General features: G+C 48.7%; 1 protein-coding gene across 1 annotated transcript in view; it reads right to left on the reverse strand.

Annotated features, from left to right (window-relative positions):
• Positions 1-1,371: 1,371 nt before the first annotated feature.
• The window catches only part of LOC133345318 (tensin-3-like), a 120,898-nt gene continuing 105,808 nt past the window's right edge, over positions 1,372-16,461 (reverse strand). The window contains 15 exon segments of the mRNA XM_061555979.1: positions 1,372-5,115; positions 5,571-5,600; positions 6,073-6,141; positions 6,786-6,957; positions 7,453-7,533; positions 7,886-7,963; positions 8,265-8,357; positions 8,541-8,672; positions 9,122-9,208; positions 9,549-10,250; positions 12,164-12,259; positions 12,399-12,549; positions 13,608-13,816; positions 14,150-14,750; positions 14,752-15,641. Coding sequence (XP_061411963.1) covers positions 4,950-5,115; positions 5,571-5,600; positions 6,073-6,141; positions 6,786-6,957; positions 7,453-7,533; positions 7,886-7,963; positions 8,265-8,357; positions 8,541-8,672; positions 9,122-9,208; positions 9,549-10,250; positions 12,164-12,259; positions 12,399-12,549; positions 13,608-13,816; positions 14,150-14,750; positions 14,752-15,641 — 3,557 coding nt within the window. The 3' untranslated portion in view covers positions 1,372-4,949.

The raw sequence follows: 16,461 nt of genomic DNA on the forward strand, positions 1-16,461 counted from the left end.
GGCAATTTCAGCCTTCCACGACCCATTCCGGGGGTATTCTACGGAGGGGATGGCCCAGGATCGCCCCAAGGCGTCCGCTGTCGGTCCTGACCTGGGATCGCGTTTGGTCCTCCACTGCCTCATGTGGCCTCCATTGGAGACTGCCCACTGTGTACGTGCGCTGGCTCACGCTCCAGGTCACCATCCTGTTCTGGCTGTCACGTCAACCAGGCGGGTTGGTGAGCTGCAAGTTCTCCTCGTTGGCAAACCTCTTCCCAGAACGAGGTGGTGTTGTGGCTCTCTCCTCGAGACGGGAGAGAGCGACACGGAGATAGATTTTAAGGAGGGGGGGGGGGGGAGTAGGCGGAGGCCTCGTGCAAGTGCAGGCATGCTGAAGCCTCTACAAAGTTGAACCCTGGCAGGAACCAATGACACGATACTGCTGTGTGCAAGAATGAAAATCAGCTTTTCAGGGGCTCGTGCTTATTTTTCACAATTCCACAATCCGGCAGGGTCGCTCTTTCTCCGCTAGGGGGCGGGTTTCCACCACCTCGCGGGCGTTGGTCACCAGTCATAGCTGAATAAAAACAAGTATTCTCCAAATAACCAAGCCCACTCTTTTTGTCGACTGTCACACACCTGTCAACCCCATACGCTTTAACCGTGTTCTTCTTGTATAGGGAGATTTAGTTTTCATGTCCATATGGCGTACAGCCGTTTCAATACGGGGAAAGCAAAAATCAAGTTTCTCCCTTGTGATGGGACTTTGTAGGATCAACGTTGCGATTTATAAGGGCACGGGATGACCAATAAGGTCTGAATTTGTGATAAGGTAGGGCACTGATAAGGGCTTGGCAAGTTTGATATCGCCATGTTTAGTGTTGGTGCACGAAAATCAAGACCACTGCTCCCCATCCCACTGGGATTACTTAAATACATTTGGAGATATTGCGTTTGGAAGTCGTGCACAAGCATAGTTAATACAAAGGGAAAAAAAACTCGTACACAATAGGCAACGTTTTGGGCAATAGGCCTTAACAGCACTTTGTGTTTTTTACTTTGAGGCAGTGATATATTATCGGAGCATTTGCTTCTGATGCCATTTGTGTATTTTGTACGATGTAAGCCGTTGTTTCGTGTAAGTGTCTCATCACCGAAACTTGGCACTTATCTTCCCCAAGCACATTCGAAATGTCTCCTGCACAGTATCCATGCTGCAACCTGCGAAAGGCTTTTGGTGGGTGGAGGGGGGGGCACAACCCCGGGTTGCCAGATTCATCGTTCAATGTGCGAGCCGATACACCACTGTTCCACCTCCCTGGTGTAATTGACATTAATGTCACCTTTTGTTTTTGTGAGTGCATTGCAGCAGTGACAACAAAACATTCGAACGTTTTTTTAAATATGTTTTTTTTTATTTCCTGCTTATTTAAGCAAAGCACGGGTTTACATGGAGTAGAGCTCATGGCACTATTTAAGAACAGCTTTCATTTACACATTTTGTACAGTTAAAGTTTGCTATTTTTATTATAAAGTACAAAATATAAACTATATGATATATAATATGAAGCCTTAAGATCATAAATATAAATCAATTTTAAGTGTCATGATTTTTAATGTAAAGGAGATATATACTGTTAGCAGTTTGCTAATAACACTGATTAATCCAGTGAGTACATGACACGAGTTGACGCGTCAGGAGCATAGCCAAAAAAACGGGTAAAAAAAATTTCTCAACAAGCGTCCGCTTGGCTTGGGGCAGAACGGGGTGTTAGACACCACCACAGAGTCCCTTTGATAAGAGCTTTTTGGGTGAGATCGCGTAAATGTATAAATGTGTCGTTAAAACCTGCCACCACCCGACAGCCAACTGATGAAGCTAGTTACTGGCGAAACGTCGGACTCGGTTTGTAAATGTTGTGGCTTGGCTCTCCAACACACCCGTGTGCTGTACTAGTGACGAATTGGCACGTTCTGTTTACGTGACAACCCTTACTAGTTGGCTGTGTCGGGTGGTGGCGGGTTTTAACGACACAACATTTATACATTGACGCGATCGAACCCAAAAACCTCTTGTGGATCATATTGGTCGTGAAAGCCTCCTACGTGTTAAACAGAGAGTCCCTTTGCGTCCTCAAACACAACACACTTTGCTTCTGCAATGGAGACATCTGCATACATTCGTGTGCACAGGTGGCAGCAGCCGCGAGCCTCTGTGGCTATGCCCCTGGGCGAAATATTTTATCAGAGGCAGCGATTCCGGGGAGAGTTACACGGTCACCACGTCCACAACGCATTAAACCAAGTACATTGGTTTTTTTTTTTAAACCTAAACGTTAAATTAATATCACTGGCTCATGGGCATCTCTGTATCATAGTTTATTTCTCTCCCCCCCCCCCCCTTTTAAGTTGCTTCGTTATTTTATTATTGAGAGCGCTAATGAAATACTTCAAATTACATTTAGACAATTTTGAGATCAATTGTAAAAAAGGAGCCAGATTTTGTGCACAACATTCACTTTGTTCGTCCACCCTCTTGCCCCCCTGCTGCAAATGAGATTGGTATTTGCGATTTATTCTTGAAAGGAACGACATCACGCATGCTTGTCATCGTGTCAAATCCATTGCCGTAACCTTCTGAAAACATTCTCCACGCATTTCATTGTTACCACGCTTGTGCAAAGGTTACACTCTACAAGCGCGGCATTTGTTACGAGGTTGTATTTGATATTCAAATCCTAGACGGTTGTTGGGTTATGTAATGTGTTCATGCGTTTTATATATAGGATGGATATAATGTGGCGTGTTTATATTAGCCACGAACACTGAACAACACTCTTAGCGTCGGAGGGACACAGCCGCTGTGTATTGGACAAAAGCAGTCGGTGTTTTCGGTGTAAGGTTAGCGGTGTTCACGCAGACTACCCACTCGTTTGCTTCGAGGTGCAGGCATCCTGTCGGTAACAAAAGACCACAGCATTACTTCTTGGTTAACCCACCCCTGTGCGTCTCGCACAGCATCGGCAAACGTGCAGACTGCCAATTTGGTGCATCGCTTCGTACAGAGACAACGTGAAACCTCCGGCAGATCATGACATTTTGAATGGGATGGGGTGTCAGATGTGAAATTGCATTTCAACAAGGACACTTTCAGATCCTTTTGCGAGGTAATGTGCAATTATGTGCTTGTTACATAACACCAACGAACTGACAATTTAACTCTCTCCTGCCTTTTGCGCGACCTCGCACGATGCGAGTCGACGCCACCACGTGGTGGCGAACGGGGAGCACGTGACGTCACAGGGAGTGGCACTACTCCCTGTGACGTCACGCCTTCGGATTCCATGCGAAAACAAAACGCGTTTGGATCATCGGGAATTGGGAACGCGTCCCTCGTGGTTACGAACTGCGGATTGTTTCCCAGGTAACCATCGTGATACGCTCATGTTCATGCATATTACATCCGAAATGTTTACGTTTTACTTTTTTTTTTCAGCGATAACAAAAACGTGTACGTAGAATATAAGTAAATTATTAATGAGACCGCATTTTATGAATCGTAAAATAAAACTAAAATATTTACAACAAGTAATCGTCGGTTCTGTCCCACCCAGTGTATTTACCTCGCTCACCTCCCTTATCCATTATTCACACAAGGTAACAAAAATATCCGTTTGAATTTTAGCAAAAGGTGCCCAAATAACCTGCAATGGGCTGAACAAGAAAATATAAACCTATGGTAACCTACTATGCCCTCTGCTTTGTGAAAGCCTGTGCCACGTGTACAACACGGAGGTACATGTTATTTTCAGAATAATATTCGGACTAGTTATGGATTGACATGACTCCTGCGTTGTTTAGCTCTCACCTGGGCTGACTTCCCAATGGGGTGACCTAAGGTGACTGAATACGTCCACCTAAAACCATTACGATTTTTAATTTCAAAGCAAAGCAAAAAAAAGTTTGCACTTTGGCTATGAACAGATTATACACAATTTATGAGAAGCTTTCAGTGTTACAGGAAAGCGTAATAAATATATTTTGAAGAGATTAAAAAATACTTCTACCTTTTTACTAACATGCACACATTTCAAATGTCTTGCTTATACTAGAAGTTAAAATCACAAACAAATACATGATCATAAAGCTAAATAAACTACAGTTTTGTACAAAAAAGTTATTCGGAATAAAAACGACAACTCAAATGGAATGCCGGCAAAAAATATAACTTTCAAAATGCAGGTTTTCGAGAATGCAACGAGCATTCCCAATCAATTTATGTTTCGTCGACTCGTGAAAATGGTTTCCCTTTGACAGTTGCATTGGTCAAGGAGTATGGTTTAATCTCATATCGTTATTATGCAAGTGCTTAATTTATCCAACATCCGTGATTTGGTGTGTGGCTGTGTGATCTGGAATTGTCTTTTCTCGTAAAACATGTTTTGATAAGAGCCACATCATGTGGTGCAGTGCTTTATCAACATTATCTTTAAAATTTTTGCAGGTTACTGCATGACAGGCTGATTCTTCTCCTCATGAATTTTACACATAAATCATTAAATACACAAGATAATTGAATAACAAACAACCGTACTGTTGAAGCTCTTGACATTAATTTGGCAAAGTGCTGACCGTTTTATATATTTCTACCTTGCACATATTTCATTTGCTGTATTTCCAAGCATGCCAAAAGCGGATTACAATTTTAGTGTCTCATTATTGAGCAGCAGCAGCAGCCGAGCTAGCTGCTGCTTCGTGATGCAGCAAGATGTCGGGAAATCTCAAACAAGTGCCTCGAGTAAAAGCTTTCGTTTAGTTCAGGTCATTGCTTTTTTTAGTGTCCGCACAAACGTTTAAACGTTGCGTTTAACCAATTAAGCAAACCGCCTAATCCCAGCATTTGAATAGATGTTTTGGCAGTGTGGTCCTGTTTGTGAGTGGCCAGGTGGGCTGGTGTCACGAGGGACTCTTCACGGGGTCGGCGCTGGCTTCGTGGCCACGTTCTGTGACCCAAGCATGACCTTTGTGACAAAGTTGACGATCGCGCCGGCTGGCTGCTCTGGCTCCAACTCGGCAAAGAGATGGCAGAGGTTGTCCGTCGTGCTGGCCTGTTTCTTTGCCACAAATCCGAAGATGCTGAAAATAATTGGGGGGGAGGGGGGGGGGGGAAACACGTTACTCGGATTACATTTTACAAAGGATAATAATTAAGAGCAGTCATTAATTCAAATAATTGTATAGTCTGTCCACGTCATGTGTACATGTGGCCTTGTTCAGAGTTTGAAGTTGGCACAATCGTATTGATGATTATCACTCAAGTGTGTGAATGTGGCTGTAATATTGATGCACAGGACTTAATGCTGAAACATTAATTTTAACAGAACACAAGTTGAAGTAAAGCATTTGAACAACTAACAACACATGCATGGCAAATCCAAACCAAAATTAAAAACAAACCGCTGAAATAACCAATAACATCCAGCACACATTGATAATGGATACTGTCACATTTGTCAATATACTGTAAGTCGTTAAATCAGGATGCCCTTTAGGTGAACAATCTTGGAAGGCGTTCGCGCAATGTTACGTACTTTGCAGAGTTGCTTCCATTGTTCTGCCACCTAGAGGCGAGAGAGAAAAACGTCGATATAATTATTTGGCAAATAAACACCGAGTCCAAACGAAGTGCCATGTGGAGAGACATATGTTTAGTTTTGTTTTAAATACGTTTAATTTTGCTCGTATTCAAAGACGGAAAGCACAGCTGCATGAGATCCTATTAACAAGAACAAAATGTTTTTGTACCAAAAATAAACAGTCACTCGTGCGACCGAGCTTTTAGCGCTAACCTGCCGGCTAACACCTATAACGTGGAGGCTTCGGCCGTCTCTACATTAAAGGGATAACGCTCAACAACACCAGAATCACTTCGTACCAATACTGTGGTTCAAGTGAATAAATAAAGCAGTTGTTTTTCTCTTAATGATAATTTCCTATTTGATTTATGTTAAACCACTAGAGGAAACACACAAGCTGAAATGCAGTCTAGATATATTCACACCTGTATTACAAGCAAACAACGAGCGAACGTACTTTCTTTCTTGAGGGTCCAGGTCACAGAAGGTCACTGTGATGGATGGGTAGTGCCTCCTGAAAAATAGCCTGCAGGAACACAAAGCAACACGCATTAGCCGCTGCAAATCACCAGTGATAAACACAACAATGCAGCATCGCTGATTTCCTGCAACAAAGTTAAGTAGCGTGGGCCACTTCATACCGCCCTGCGAGATAAAACCCAGCTGATTGTAATCATGCAAGGTACGAGGAACTTCTCAACGTATGCGGTATACTCGGCAGAGCTTGTGCTGCGTTTCATCAGATCGCGTGCTGTGTCCTGTAATCTATAATTATTTTTACCTTGTTTACCCAGGAAGTGAGTCTCCGGACTTTTTAAAGAGCCAAGTTTTCGCAATAGGTGGCAATGTTGCTTTGTGTAATCGCAATGTGTAATAGGTTATTTGCCAGCATTTGGCTCTTTAGCCAAGTCCACTTACATTGTATGGGGGGGGGGGGTAGCTATGGGTTGAAACCGGAGGACATGGACAGAAACCAATGCAGAACATGGGAAGGACGAAACAAACTTCACGCAAAAAGGCACTCGAGTGAGAAATCGAACCCAGGTCCCTTCTTGCCATGGGGTGCAAGTGCTACCACCGGCACTACCTCGCCGCTCCGTGCTTAGGACTCGCAATGGTTTTGTCCGGATTCATGTTTTTCGACCAAACGCTCGGGAAATAGCAGCTTACTTGCGCTGATTGTCGGTCAGGGTGATTCCCTGCGCCGACACCTTGAAGTGCACCGCGGTGGCGGCCGGTGTAGCGGCGCTGGCCTCCAGCACCTCCCCGACGGCCTTGGCGATGGCCTGTGGCCCCGTCAGAGACTCCATTTCCACCGAGCCCAAGAACAGCACGTTGCATGCTGGAGGAAGAAGAGGAGGGGGGGAGAGGAATGCATGCTAAGAGCTCATTCTCTTGAGACAGATTGTAAATGATTACACGTTTAAGTAAATGCCCTCCCTCTAGAAGGAGCTATGGCACAGTGGTTAGCGCACTGTTAACCCGGCATCCTGAGGTCAATATCTGGACACGGTGACATCCACGATGAGACATATCTGGAGCAGTCGTGGTCCCTCCCCCACACCGACCCAGCGTAGTGAAGTATAGTCAAACGATTCTCAAGACCAACGTGGCATGTGTAGGCCTTCACCCAGAAGTGAATTGACATAAGGGCTGGACATTCCTTTATGCTCTATAATTCACAACGCCTGCTAGACGATAAAAAAGTTTGTGTTGTATTTTAAAACCAACATTTATATATATGTGTGTGTGTGTGAGACTGCTCCTCCAATGCAGTTGCGCGCTTTCTGTGAAAGCGTGGCCTTGTAGTTGGCTACACGGTGGAGTGGCCACCTACCGGCTCCTTGCTTCAGTAATTCTGATGCCGAATTCGCCGTGTTGGCTTCACTGCTGTCCGTTTCGGAGCACTCCATCGGATCTAAAACAGGAGGAAAGCATCGGGTAAATGACGACCCAGCGATTCAGTGCCACTGCTGTTGAAGAGAGAATCTTGCCAACAGTATTTGGAGCGCACAAGGTGGGAGGAACATTCAAAAGCAAAACACTTTTACTCCGAGTTAACAATTATGAAGTTCTGACCGAGGGTAATTTCACAAGTGGTCCATCAGTTTTAAAAATCCTGGAAATCATTACTTGAATAGTTTTCAAAAAGAAACCGTGCTTTAAATGTTAAGCTGCACAGCTGCCTGTGGTTTATCGTCTGTAAGTAATTGCACCCCGAGAGGAGTCATAATGTTGTTCTGACAAGGACAGATTGGTGTGGTTGTCACCTTTATCGGGGATAATGAGCTGACAGGGCAGCGCCAGTGGGGTGATGGAGTGCTGGTAGACCAGAGCGGACAGACTCCCTGTGCACAAACACAAACGGCGCACTCAGCACAAGCGGCCACGTGGGCGTTGCAGCGTTGCGGTGAGCAGCTCCGCGCTGGGTCTGCAGCACGGTGTGACGTGTGTGTGTGTGTGTGTGTTTATATAAACGTATGCATGTTGAACTTCTTTCACACACCATACGTAGCCAGCCATGCTCATCGGAGGTGTGGGGGAAGGACAACAAACTAAACACAAAAATTTGTTCTAAAGAAATGCGTTTTCACACTAGATGTACAAGTGATGGGTGCGGTGGGCGAGCGGTTTCTCTGGTGGCCTCACCGAAGAAGGGCTCGTTGGGACATCCCTTTAACCTCACGCCCTTCGGAGTCGATTCAATCAAATAGTGCCGCACCAATTCGTTGGCCAGGTCTCCTACGAAGGAAATTCGAAATGCAATGATTAAACGTGACACGAAACGTTGAGAACACGGTATGCAAAACATAACTCCATATCAAAAACTAAATGATGATGTCCAAAAAAAAATGTAAGAATTTATATAACCGCAACAACTGCAAAATCTACTCTAGGAGAGTGATAAATTAACGTATAATTTACCTTTTTTGGTTTGCTGGAGGACGCTCGGGGGGGGCATTGCCACCTTAACGGCCAAACCGTAGGCCCCGCGGAAAGAGTGGCTGTCCCTGATGATGAACGAGCCTGGCTCCGAGTCCTTGAGCACGGCAATCGCTGCGACAAGAGGAGCCGTCACGTGAGCAAACCTCATCCCGCCGCAATTATGACAAACGCGTTCCTTCGGAGTGGGCAGGTAGGAACTTGGTTGGACAGCGCATTCGTGCACGACAGACAAATATGCACGACAGACAGACAAATAATCCCTGGTGGGCAGTGTGGAACCTGTTGTTCCTACCTGTATAATGACAATTTCTATTTGCCACGCATCGCACAGTGTTCACTCGCTCTCTGAGGCGTGAGGAGCCACAGAGAGACACGCGTTTATTGGCCAATGAATGAGTGTTTACATTTGTGAGGACTCTGAGGAGAGTGGTGGTGGTGTGAGGAGACTGTGGTGGTGGTGAGGAGACTGTGGTGGTGGTGAGGAGACTGGTGGTGGTCTGCCTAATCTACGAGCGTCACGTCCTGCTCTGTATTGTGGATGGTGATGTAACTGGACGTACCTTGGTCTCTTGAAATGTCCTTTTTGTACCAGTACTTTGTGGTGTCTTGGACAAACTTCACATATGCTCGAGTTTCGGCACTTACATCTGAAATTAAAAGGGGTGAAATTGAATATACATATGTATATATAAGATACCCCATGTTACAGTATATACTGGTGGGAAAAGTACTCTTAAGGTCATATAATAATGATAACATAACATATACGAATGATTGCCCTAAAATGTATGCGCTCGCAATTGCTCAGGAATTTCCCTCGTTCATCGTGGCCTTGAGCAAACAGCACACAAACGCCACGCAACTGCGGGCTACCAATAAAACCACGACAGCATCATCTCAATTGAGCTCTCATGGTCCCCCCCCCCCCCCCCCCCAGCTACACCGTAGTTGACCGGGAACACATTTTACACGCACGACATTACGCACCGCTGGGGAGCGAGGTGACGCTGGACTGCCTCGAGAAGTTGGGGTGCAGGGTCCCGGGCAGCGTGGAGGACGGTGAGAAGCAGCTCATGGTGGGCATTCCACTGGAGAGCGGCGACGGCGATTCCCGATTCACCAGCGAGTAGTGCGGCGAGTTCACCACCCAGTCTCCCCCCGGGGGGTACCTCTTCTCCGGCAGGGCAGGCTGCTGCTGCTGCTGCAGGGCTCCCTCCACGCTGCCCTGCTGAACCGGGTGATTGGACGATTCCTGCTGTTGGCCGTTGCCACCGAGGACGGCGGAATTCGTGGGAGGTGTCCAGAGGTGTTGAACGGGAGACCCGCGGTACTGCCAATTCTGTTGCGGGTGACCGAAGGCTTCCGCGCCGTGGTGAACCTGGCCGTCTGCGTTTGATGTCGGAGAGCCGTGGTGCTGCAGGAGGAAGCCACCGGCGTTGGGTGCCGAGCCGGGGGCCTGGGCTTGGGGGGCCTGGGCTTGGGGGGCCTTGCCGAAGGTCCTCGGCTGGCTGCTCACAGCGAGACCTTGGGGGCTCGTGAGGCCTGCGGCAGGCGAGGACGCGTTGCCGGGAGAGTTGTAAGATTGGGAGTTGTGCGATTGGGCCCCGACGCTGTTCGATTTCTGCAGAGGCGCCTCGCTGCCATTTCTCAAGTGCGGCCGGCCTCCTGCGCCCATCCCCAGTCTGGACCCTAAAAAAATAAAAAAAAAAATGTAAGCAAACACACGTCACTTACGTACATAAGTTGCATGTTGAACTTCTTTCACGCCGTACATAACCAACCGTGCTAATCGGAAGTCAAGCCAGGAAGGGTAAAGGCTCTTTTTTAATATATTTGTCATCTTAATACAATACTGGCAAAAAGGGTCCATAAATACGTCAATGCTTTAATGTGCCGGGGAAGCACTATTATGAAATAACAATTTTAAGCAGAGTGGTTTGAACTAAATCGGCGGAGCGCAGCCCCTGGCGCTATGAGGTTGTATCCACCGAGAGAAAGTTCGAAGCGCCAGAAGCGTTCCGGCCAAGCGAGCTCAAGAAGAAAGTCCGCCAGTAATACCGCCCTCACATTCGCGCTCTCGCCATCGTGCGGCAGATCAATTCTCTCTTCAAACCGCTGCCATTGTTCACACCTGGCCCCGGAAATCTGCTATCCATGAGGGACGGGGGTTGGGTGGGGGGGGTCTGCCTCGCTTTGATTCCTAGAAATGCCACAGGCTGCTGCACAACAGTAGAGGACGGTGCTTGACTGGTGCGTGGGAAGCCTCCAGGCAACGACACGCAGAAGCCGAGAGATCAGCCGTCTCTCAAGAATAACAGTCTGCGGGGAAGTTATGACACAACCACAAGCTACGGCTCCAGGAGCGGAATTAAATTATTTCTTGCAGATTTGATAACAGTCATGAGGCAATGTAACGCCATCCTTCAAAGTCGTTTTACAAAATAGTCCTTCACATCGTTTGCCAAACTGATTTGCTGCGTGGGAGAAGATTGGATGTTATTTGGCGTGATCTTGTCAACACATACCAAAGTGGCGTGGTCATATGGCCCGACTCCACTCTGTGTCTGGCCAACACGTTCAAAATAATTGCTAACACCCAGAGGGCAAAATGGTGATAGCATAATGTGCGTGACAAAAGTGCTTCCAGTCTTGCCCTGCCGCTTCTACGCTCACCCTGGGGCCGGCTTGGCTGGCGGTTGCTGTGGAATGCAGATTGATAGCTCAGAATGTTAGACCAACGCCGAATTTGAGATGGTTTTTTTTCCCCAATAATTTTAAGCGGCAGACGCGTCGTTTGACATGTGTTGGCAGCCTGTAACTAATGTGCTGCGTAATTGTTTTTTTCTTCATTTTATTCGTGTGTGGACGCTCCTACACTGGGTTTTTTTAAAATACACACTGCTAATAACTTGCAGGCCTGATAGGGTTATTTGACAAAGCAACGTGACGGAAAAACCCCACGGGGACAATGCAAGAATATTACGGGCATGTATAACTTACGTAGGAGACCCATTGAGACAAAGTTGTCGGCATATGCGTCAAGTAGAATGACAATCAAGAAAAAGTGTGAGTTTCTTTCACTAAATTTGCTTCATCCGAAACTAAATCCGATTTATAAACCGCAACATCTACGTACGTATCGTTCAGTGGTGCAAGAATGCATCAATTAACATTTATACTTAAACTCGCGACAAATGCATCAAATTGTAGGTGTAAGACTTGTTTTTACGATTAATGCTGCTCAAACAAGAAACTCGGGACGGAGCTAATTTCCACTGGCATCTCTGAGCCTATGGTGGAAATTTCACATTCCCATGACAAAGGCCATTCTCCCCATAGGACAACTGCTGTAAATTTCCCACAAAGCGGTACCTATTTTATCAACCCCCAAAAGGGATGATGGGCAGAGTTTTGCAGCCACCCAAATGGGCGAGCCAAGCACGAACGACACCCCGGCGCCACCCGGCTGGATTAATAAACACACCACGGGTACACGGAGCGATAAGACTGCAGTGTAAGAATGCGCGGGGTGATGTACAGCGGGATAACAAAGCCGGTTTTTGCTGGGCACGAATCGACGGGGGAAGGGGCAGGAGTCTCACCCAGGCTGGGGCTCGCGCCGTAGCCCCCCTCAGGGGGGCTGTACGAGTGCAGTCCGGGACTAAAGGGGCTCCCGTACATCCCCGGCGTGCAGCGACCTGCGGCACACAACGAGTCCACCAATTACCAGGGGGAACAATCGGGCGAGGTCAAAAACACGCAGCAGCCGTCACCTTGACGTCCGAGCGGTGTGGGGGAGGGGGTGCCGTGCTCATCCCCGCCGCTCGCTGGACCCACCCTGGTTCACGTACGGCGTGGGTGGGCACACGGGGAACGCCGGAGTGGGCGGCACGCTCTCCTCGCGCCCGCCCGGCACCGGGGTCCCGCCGCCGCTCCCCACCTCGGCACGTTCCGACCTCGGCCCCCCGCCGGCGTGCCCCTCCGAGTGCTGCGGTTGAGAAAGAAAAATGGACGATGGCAACGGCAGCGAGCGCCGCCGGGGTGGGGAGCGGTGACATCGGCTCGCGCGTAACCGCCGGGTCGATTGTTGCGTCGCGCGATTGTGAGATATGGCGGCGGCGGCTGGTGGAGGTCTTCATTCAGCAGTGGATTGAGCATGGCCGGTGATGAAAAAGCCAGCGAAAAATAATGCAATATTTAAAATGCTCAATAAAAAATAAACATTAACTATTTTATACATGGTTGCAGAATTAATGCCTCTGCGTTACTCTGTTTTAGATGTTGTACATTATTCGGTGATGTGTATGGTTGCCTATAAAACACAATTTATTCAGTTGAATGTTTTTTCTGGCTAATCCCCAGAGATGTAACATCTTGTGTGTCCAGGGTGTCAAGTGACACATACGTAGCGAAAGTTATGCTACAGCATAATCATATTTTTCTCCCCGATACTCGCGAGACCGGTGGCGCAGTAGCTATCGCACTGCTTTGTAAACCCCGGCAGTCTGAGTTAAATTCCCGGCAATGGCTAACATCAGCGGTGATTGAGATCTGAAGCGGTCCCGCGTGGCTACTCATACGTAAGTATGTTGAACTTCTTTCGCACCGTACGTAGCCAACCGTGCTAATCGGATGTGCGGCGGGGGAGAAGGACAACAAACTAAGCACAAAAAGCCGTTCTAAAGAAATGAGCTATTTAATCTAGGTTTAAAAGTGCGTAGCACCCAGTGGCACTGACCAGCGTCGTGAGTGTAAGAGAAATCCCTTCTTCTTGGTTCTTTCGGTAAAGTCACGTAGAAGGGAAATAGTAAAATAATAAAAATAAAACATAATAAAATACTATTCTCACGACGTTTTGGCCACAACGCAATCAGCCGTCCGTTATTATTTTATTATTTCTCTTCTACGTGACTTTACCGAAAGAACCAAGAAGATGAATCCCTGCAGTCACGAAAGCTTTAAATAGAAATCCCTTTACCTAGAAGTGGATCACGAACGAAGGATTGTACGTTATCATTATTACGATCATCCGATGCCCACGCTCACCGTCGCCGTACGAGAGGACGTCGCCGCCGTGGGAGTTGGGCTGTTGGGCTCGGGAGAGGAGCAGGGCGACAGCGAGTAGCTGAGGCTGGAGTTGCTGCGCGGGGTGCGAGCTCCCTCGGAGCCCTCCTTCTCGTCCCGCGCGGCTCGCTGAGCCATCGTGCGCCCCGCCTGCTGCTCTGCCTGGTGAGGCTGTGGCGGAGGAGGAGCTCCTTTTGTTGCATTCAAGAAAAGTCAAGAAGCAAACAGCCGGTTAACGGGTAGCTTGGAAAGCCTCCATGAATGCCACATTTCTCTGTGCGTAAGAAGTTGTTATCCCGACAAAAAAAGACGTGTTATGCAATCGCATTATGAAACAATGAAAATAAAATTTTAACAAGGACGCTAACTTCCCGCACCTACGATTTAGCGCGGTTAGGCTACGTACAGCGCGACAGAAGTTCAACGTACGTACACATCATTTTGTTGAAAACATGCACAGGAATGTAATGGCGTGACTTTACTGCAGCAAAAGGAAAGTGTTCGTCAATCGATGCCGCACTGACCTGGCTGCTGTGCTGCACACAATCCGCCGGCGTAGGCAACCCGGCCGTTGTGCACGACCTCTTGTGTCTTTCCTTGCTCCGGTGCACTGCTCCCCGTTGGCGATGCAAACGCTAATGTTTGAGTGTGCTGAACAATTACGTCCTCAGAGGGCCTCATATTTTCCGTGTATTCTTCCACTGGTTTCTGGACATATCCATTCCCATTAACAGCCTGGTTGTATACGATGGACTTATTGGAGGGTGAACGATGGCCGCTGGTGCTTTCTGTCGTTGACCGATTGACGATCGCACAGTTGCCATCCGGAGGCGGTCCCAGTGGTTTGAAGGTTGGGTCCAACTCCTGGATGAGCTTGTTGAGCTCCAGCAAAGACTTCTCAAAGTCGGCCTGCGCCTGAAGATCCGGAAAGCCGAGCGCCAGCACCTGGCCAGGAGGCAGCTCCTGCTCGTAGGCCTTACCTGGAGCTGGACGGTCGTAGGTGACGTCGGACTGCTGCCGCGTGAGCGGTCGCGAGCGGCTCTGCCAGCTGCTCACGGTACGCTGCACCGCCATCCTGCTGCTCATGCTGCGTGCCGGGATCTGCGGCGTTCTCTGTGGAGCCGGCTGCTCCCATTCTGTCCCCCGTCACCTCCGCAGCCGCCGGGTGTCCGTAAAAGCCCCCTCGTTCAGCCATCGACTGTTGATGATTTACAGAAGGCTGCTGCTGCTGGAAGGCAGGCCCGACGTGCTGGTAGGCACTGTTCTGGTCAAATGCCACCGTTTGATTTGGAACAGGCTCAGGGCTTCTTATTAGTATTGAGGACTTCATTGTCTGCTCTTGATAGAGTCCCATTCCACTGTTACCATGAGCATTCCTCACCGGTGCAGCGCTGTAACTTCGGTTCACCGCATTCATCACAACCGTTTCTCCTGGGATATTTCCAGCCCTGCGGTCGTGAGCATACCCGTTCACGAGGGCCGGCTGAACGTCGACGATGCGGTTTCTCGCGGCGACGCGATCTTCGGCGCTGGCGCCGACTGCGCCCTCGCCCGCCTTGCCGGAGCCGCCCGCGCCGCCGCTCGCCAGATCGTCATCGTCCAGAATATCCGTCTCGCGCTCCGACCCCGCCGAGCCGCCGTTGACGTGCACCTGGACGGGGACCACACGCAGCGCCGCGCTCGCCTGCGCCGTCCCACACGACGACTCTTCCCTGCCGCCGCCGCCACCGCCGTTACGCGCCGGCCGCTTTGCCGGCTCTCCGGCCCCACCCGCCCCGGCAGCCGCTCCCCCCGCCGCGGCGCCGTGGAGGTGGCTGTGGGGGTCGTCCGTGCGCTCCGTCTTGGTGGACGCGGTGGAGTTGCCCGAGTCGGTGCTCATGGAGCGGTTGTGCTGCGCGGCGCCGCTGGTCGGCACCGAGAGACCGTTGCCGGCGGCCGGCACGCTGTCCGTGGAGCCTTTCTTCTTCACCCTTGCGTACAGGCTGCCATCCACGGGGCCCTCCGTGTGGGGCACTTCTGTGCAGGAATGGGGACACGTCGATGGCGCGTTAACGGGTTTCACGTCGTCGGTGTATTTGCGTGTTCGACGAGACGAGAGGCACTAAATGGGGTGGGGCGTTTGTAGCGGTTTGGTACCAGTGGAGTGTAGAGCACAGCAAGCTTGTCTAGGAGTCCGTTAACATGTTAACAAAATAAACTTTAATTCCCAATAACTTAAAACTCCCATCAAATGTTATTTATTCATCTTATGCAACATCAAGAGAGCTCCGAACTTTTTTTTTACTTTGGGTAATGTTTTTACTTGGGGTTATCCAAATGTAAACAACTGGCACGTCTTGCATAAGAACAGTATTTATTTTTACTATTTTTTTTACACAAGAGTGAGTCGACAAAACGACACATCTTTAAATGTACTTTTTCAAAGCTGCTTTCCAAACTTTTATAGGATTAGGAGGCACCTTCCTGCAGATTACCTCGCCAAGTAAGACATCTGACAAAAGCCAACGTTTTCAGCCGTCGTGTTGACCGTGGACATTGACTCGATCATCCACAAATGAGCTTCAAGCAAACCGGCCAAACATTAACAATGTCCTTCTCTCCCACGCACTTACCTTCGCCTGCTGCATGGAAACGTTCAACGAGCAAGGCGGCGATGGGCCCCGCCGAGATGGCAAGGTGCGTGTGCTGCCACAAGTGCGTACGTGTGAGGCTTTAAATCTCCGAGTTCTGCTCAACATACTAAACGGATTAAGAATGGAATTCGGGAAATATGAGGCACAGCGGCTCTCGCACAGCTCTCAAGTATTTGGCAGAGGTACAGTCGTGTACTGTACTC

Source organism: Lethenteron reissneri, chromosome 21 (genome assembly GCF_015708825.2).
Source record: "Lethenteron reissneri isolate LAM-NWPU_2019-01 chromosome 21, ASM1570882v1, whole genome shotgun sequence".
Classification (NCBI taxonomy): Eukaryota; Metazoa; Chordata; class Hyperoartia; order Petromyzontiformes; family Petromyzontidae; genus Lethenteron; species Lethenteron reissneri.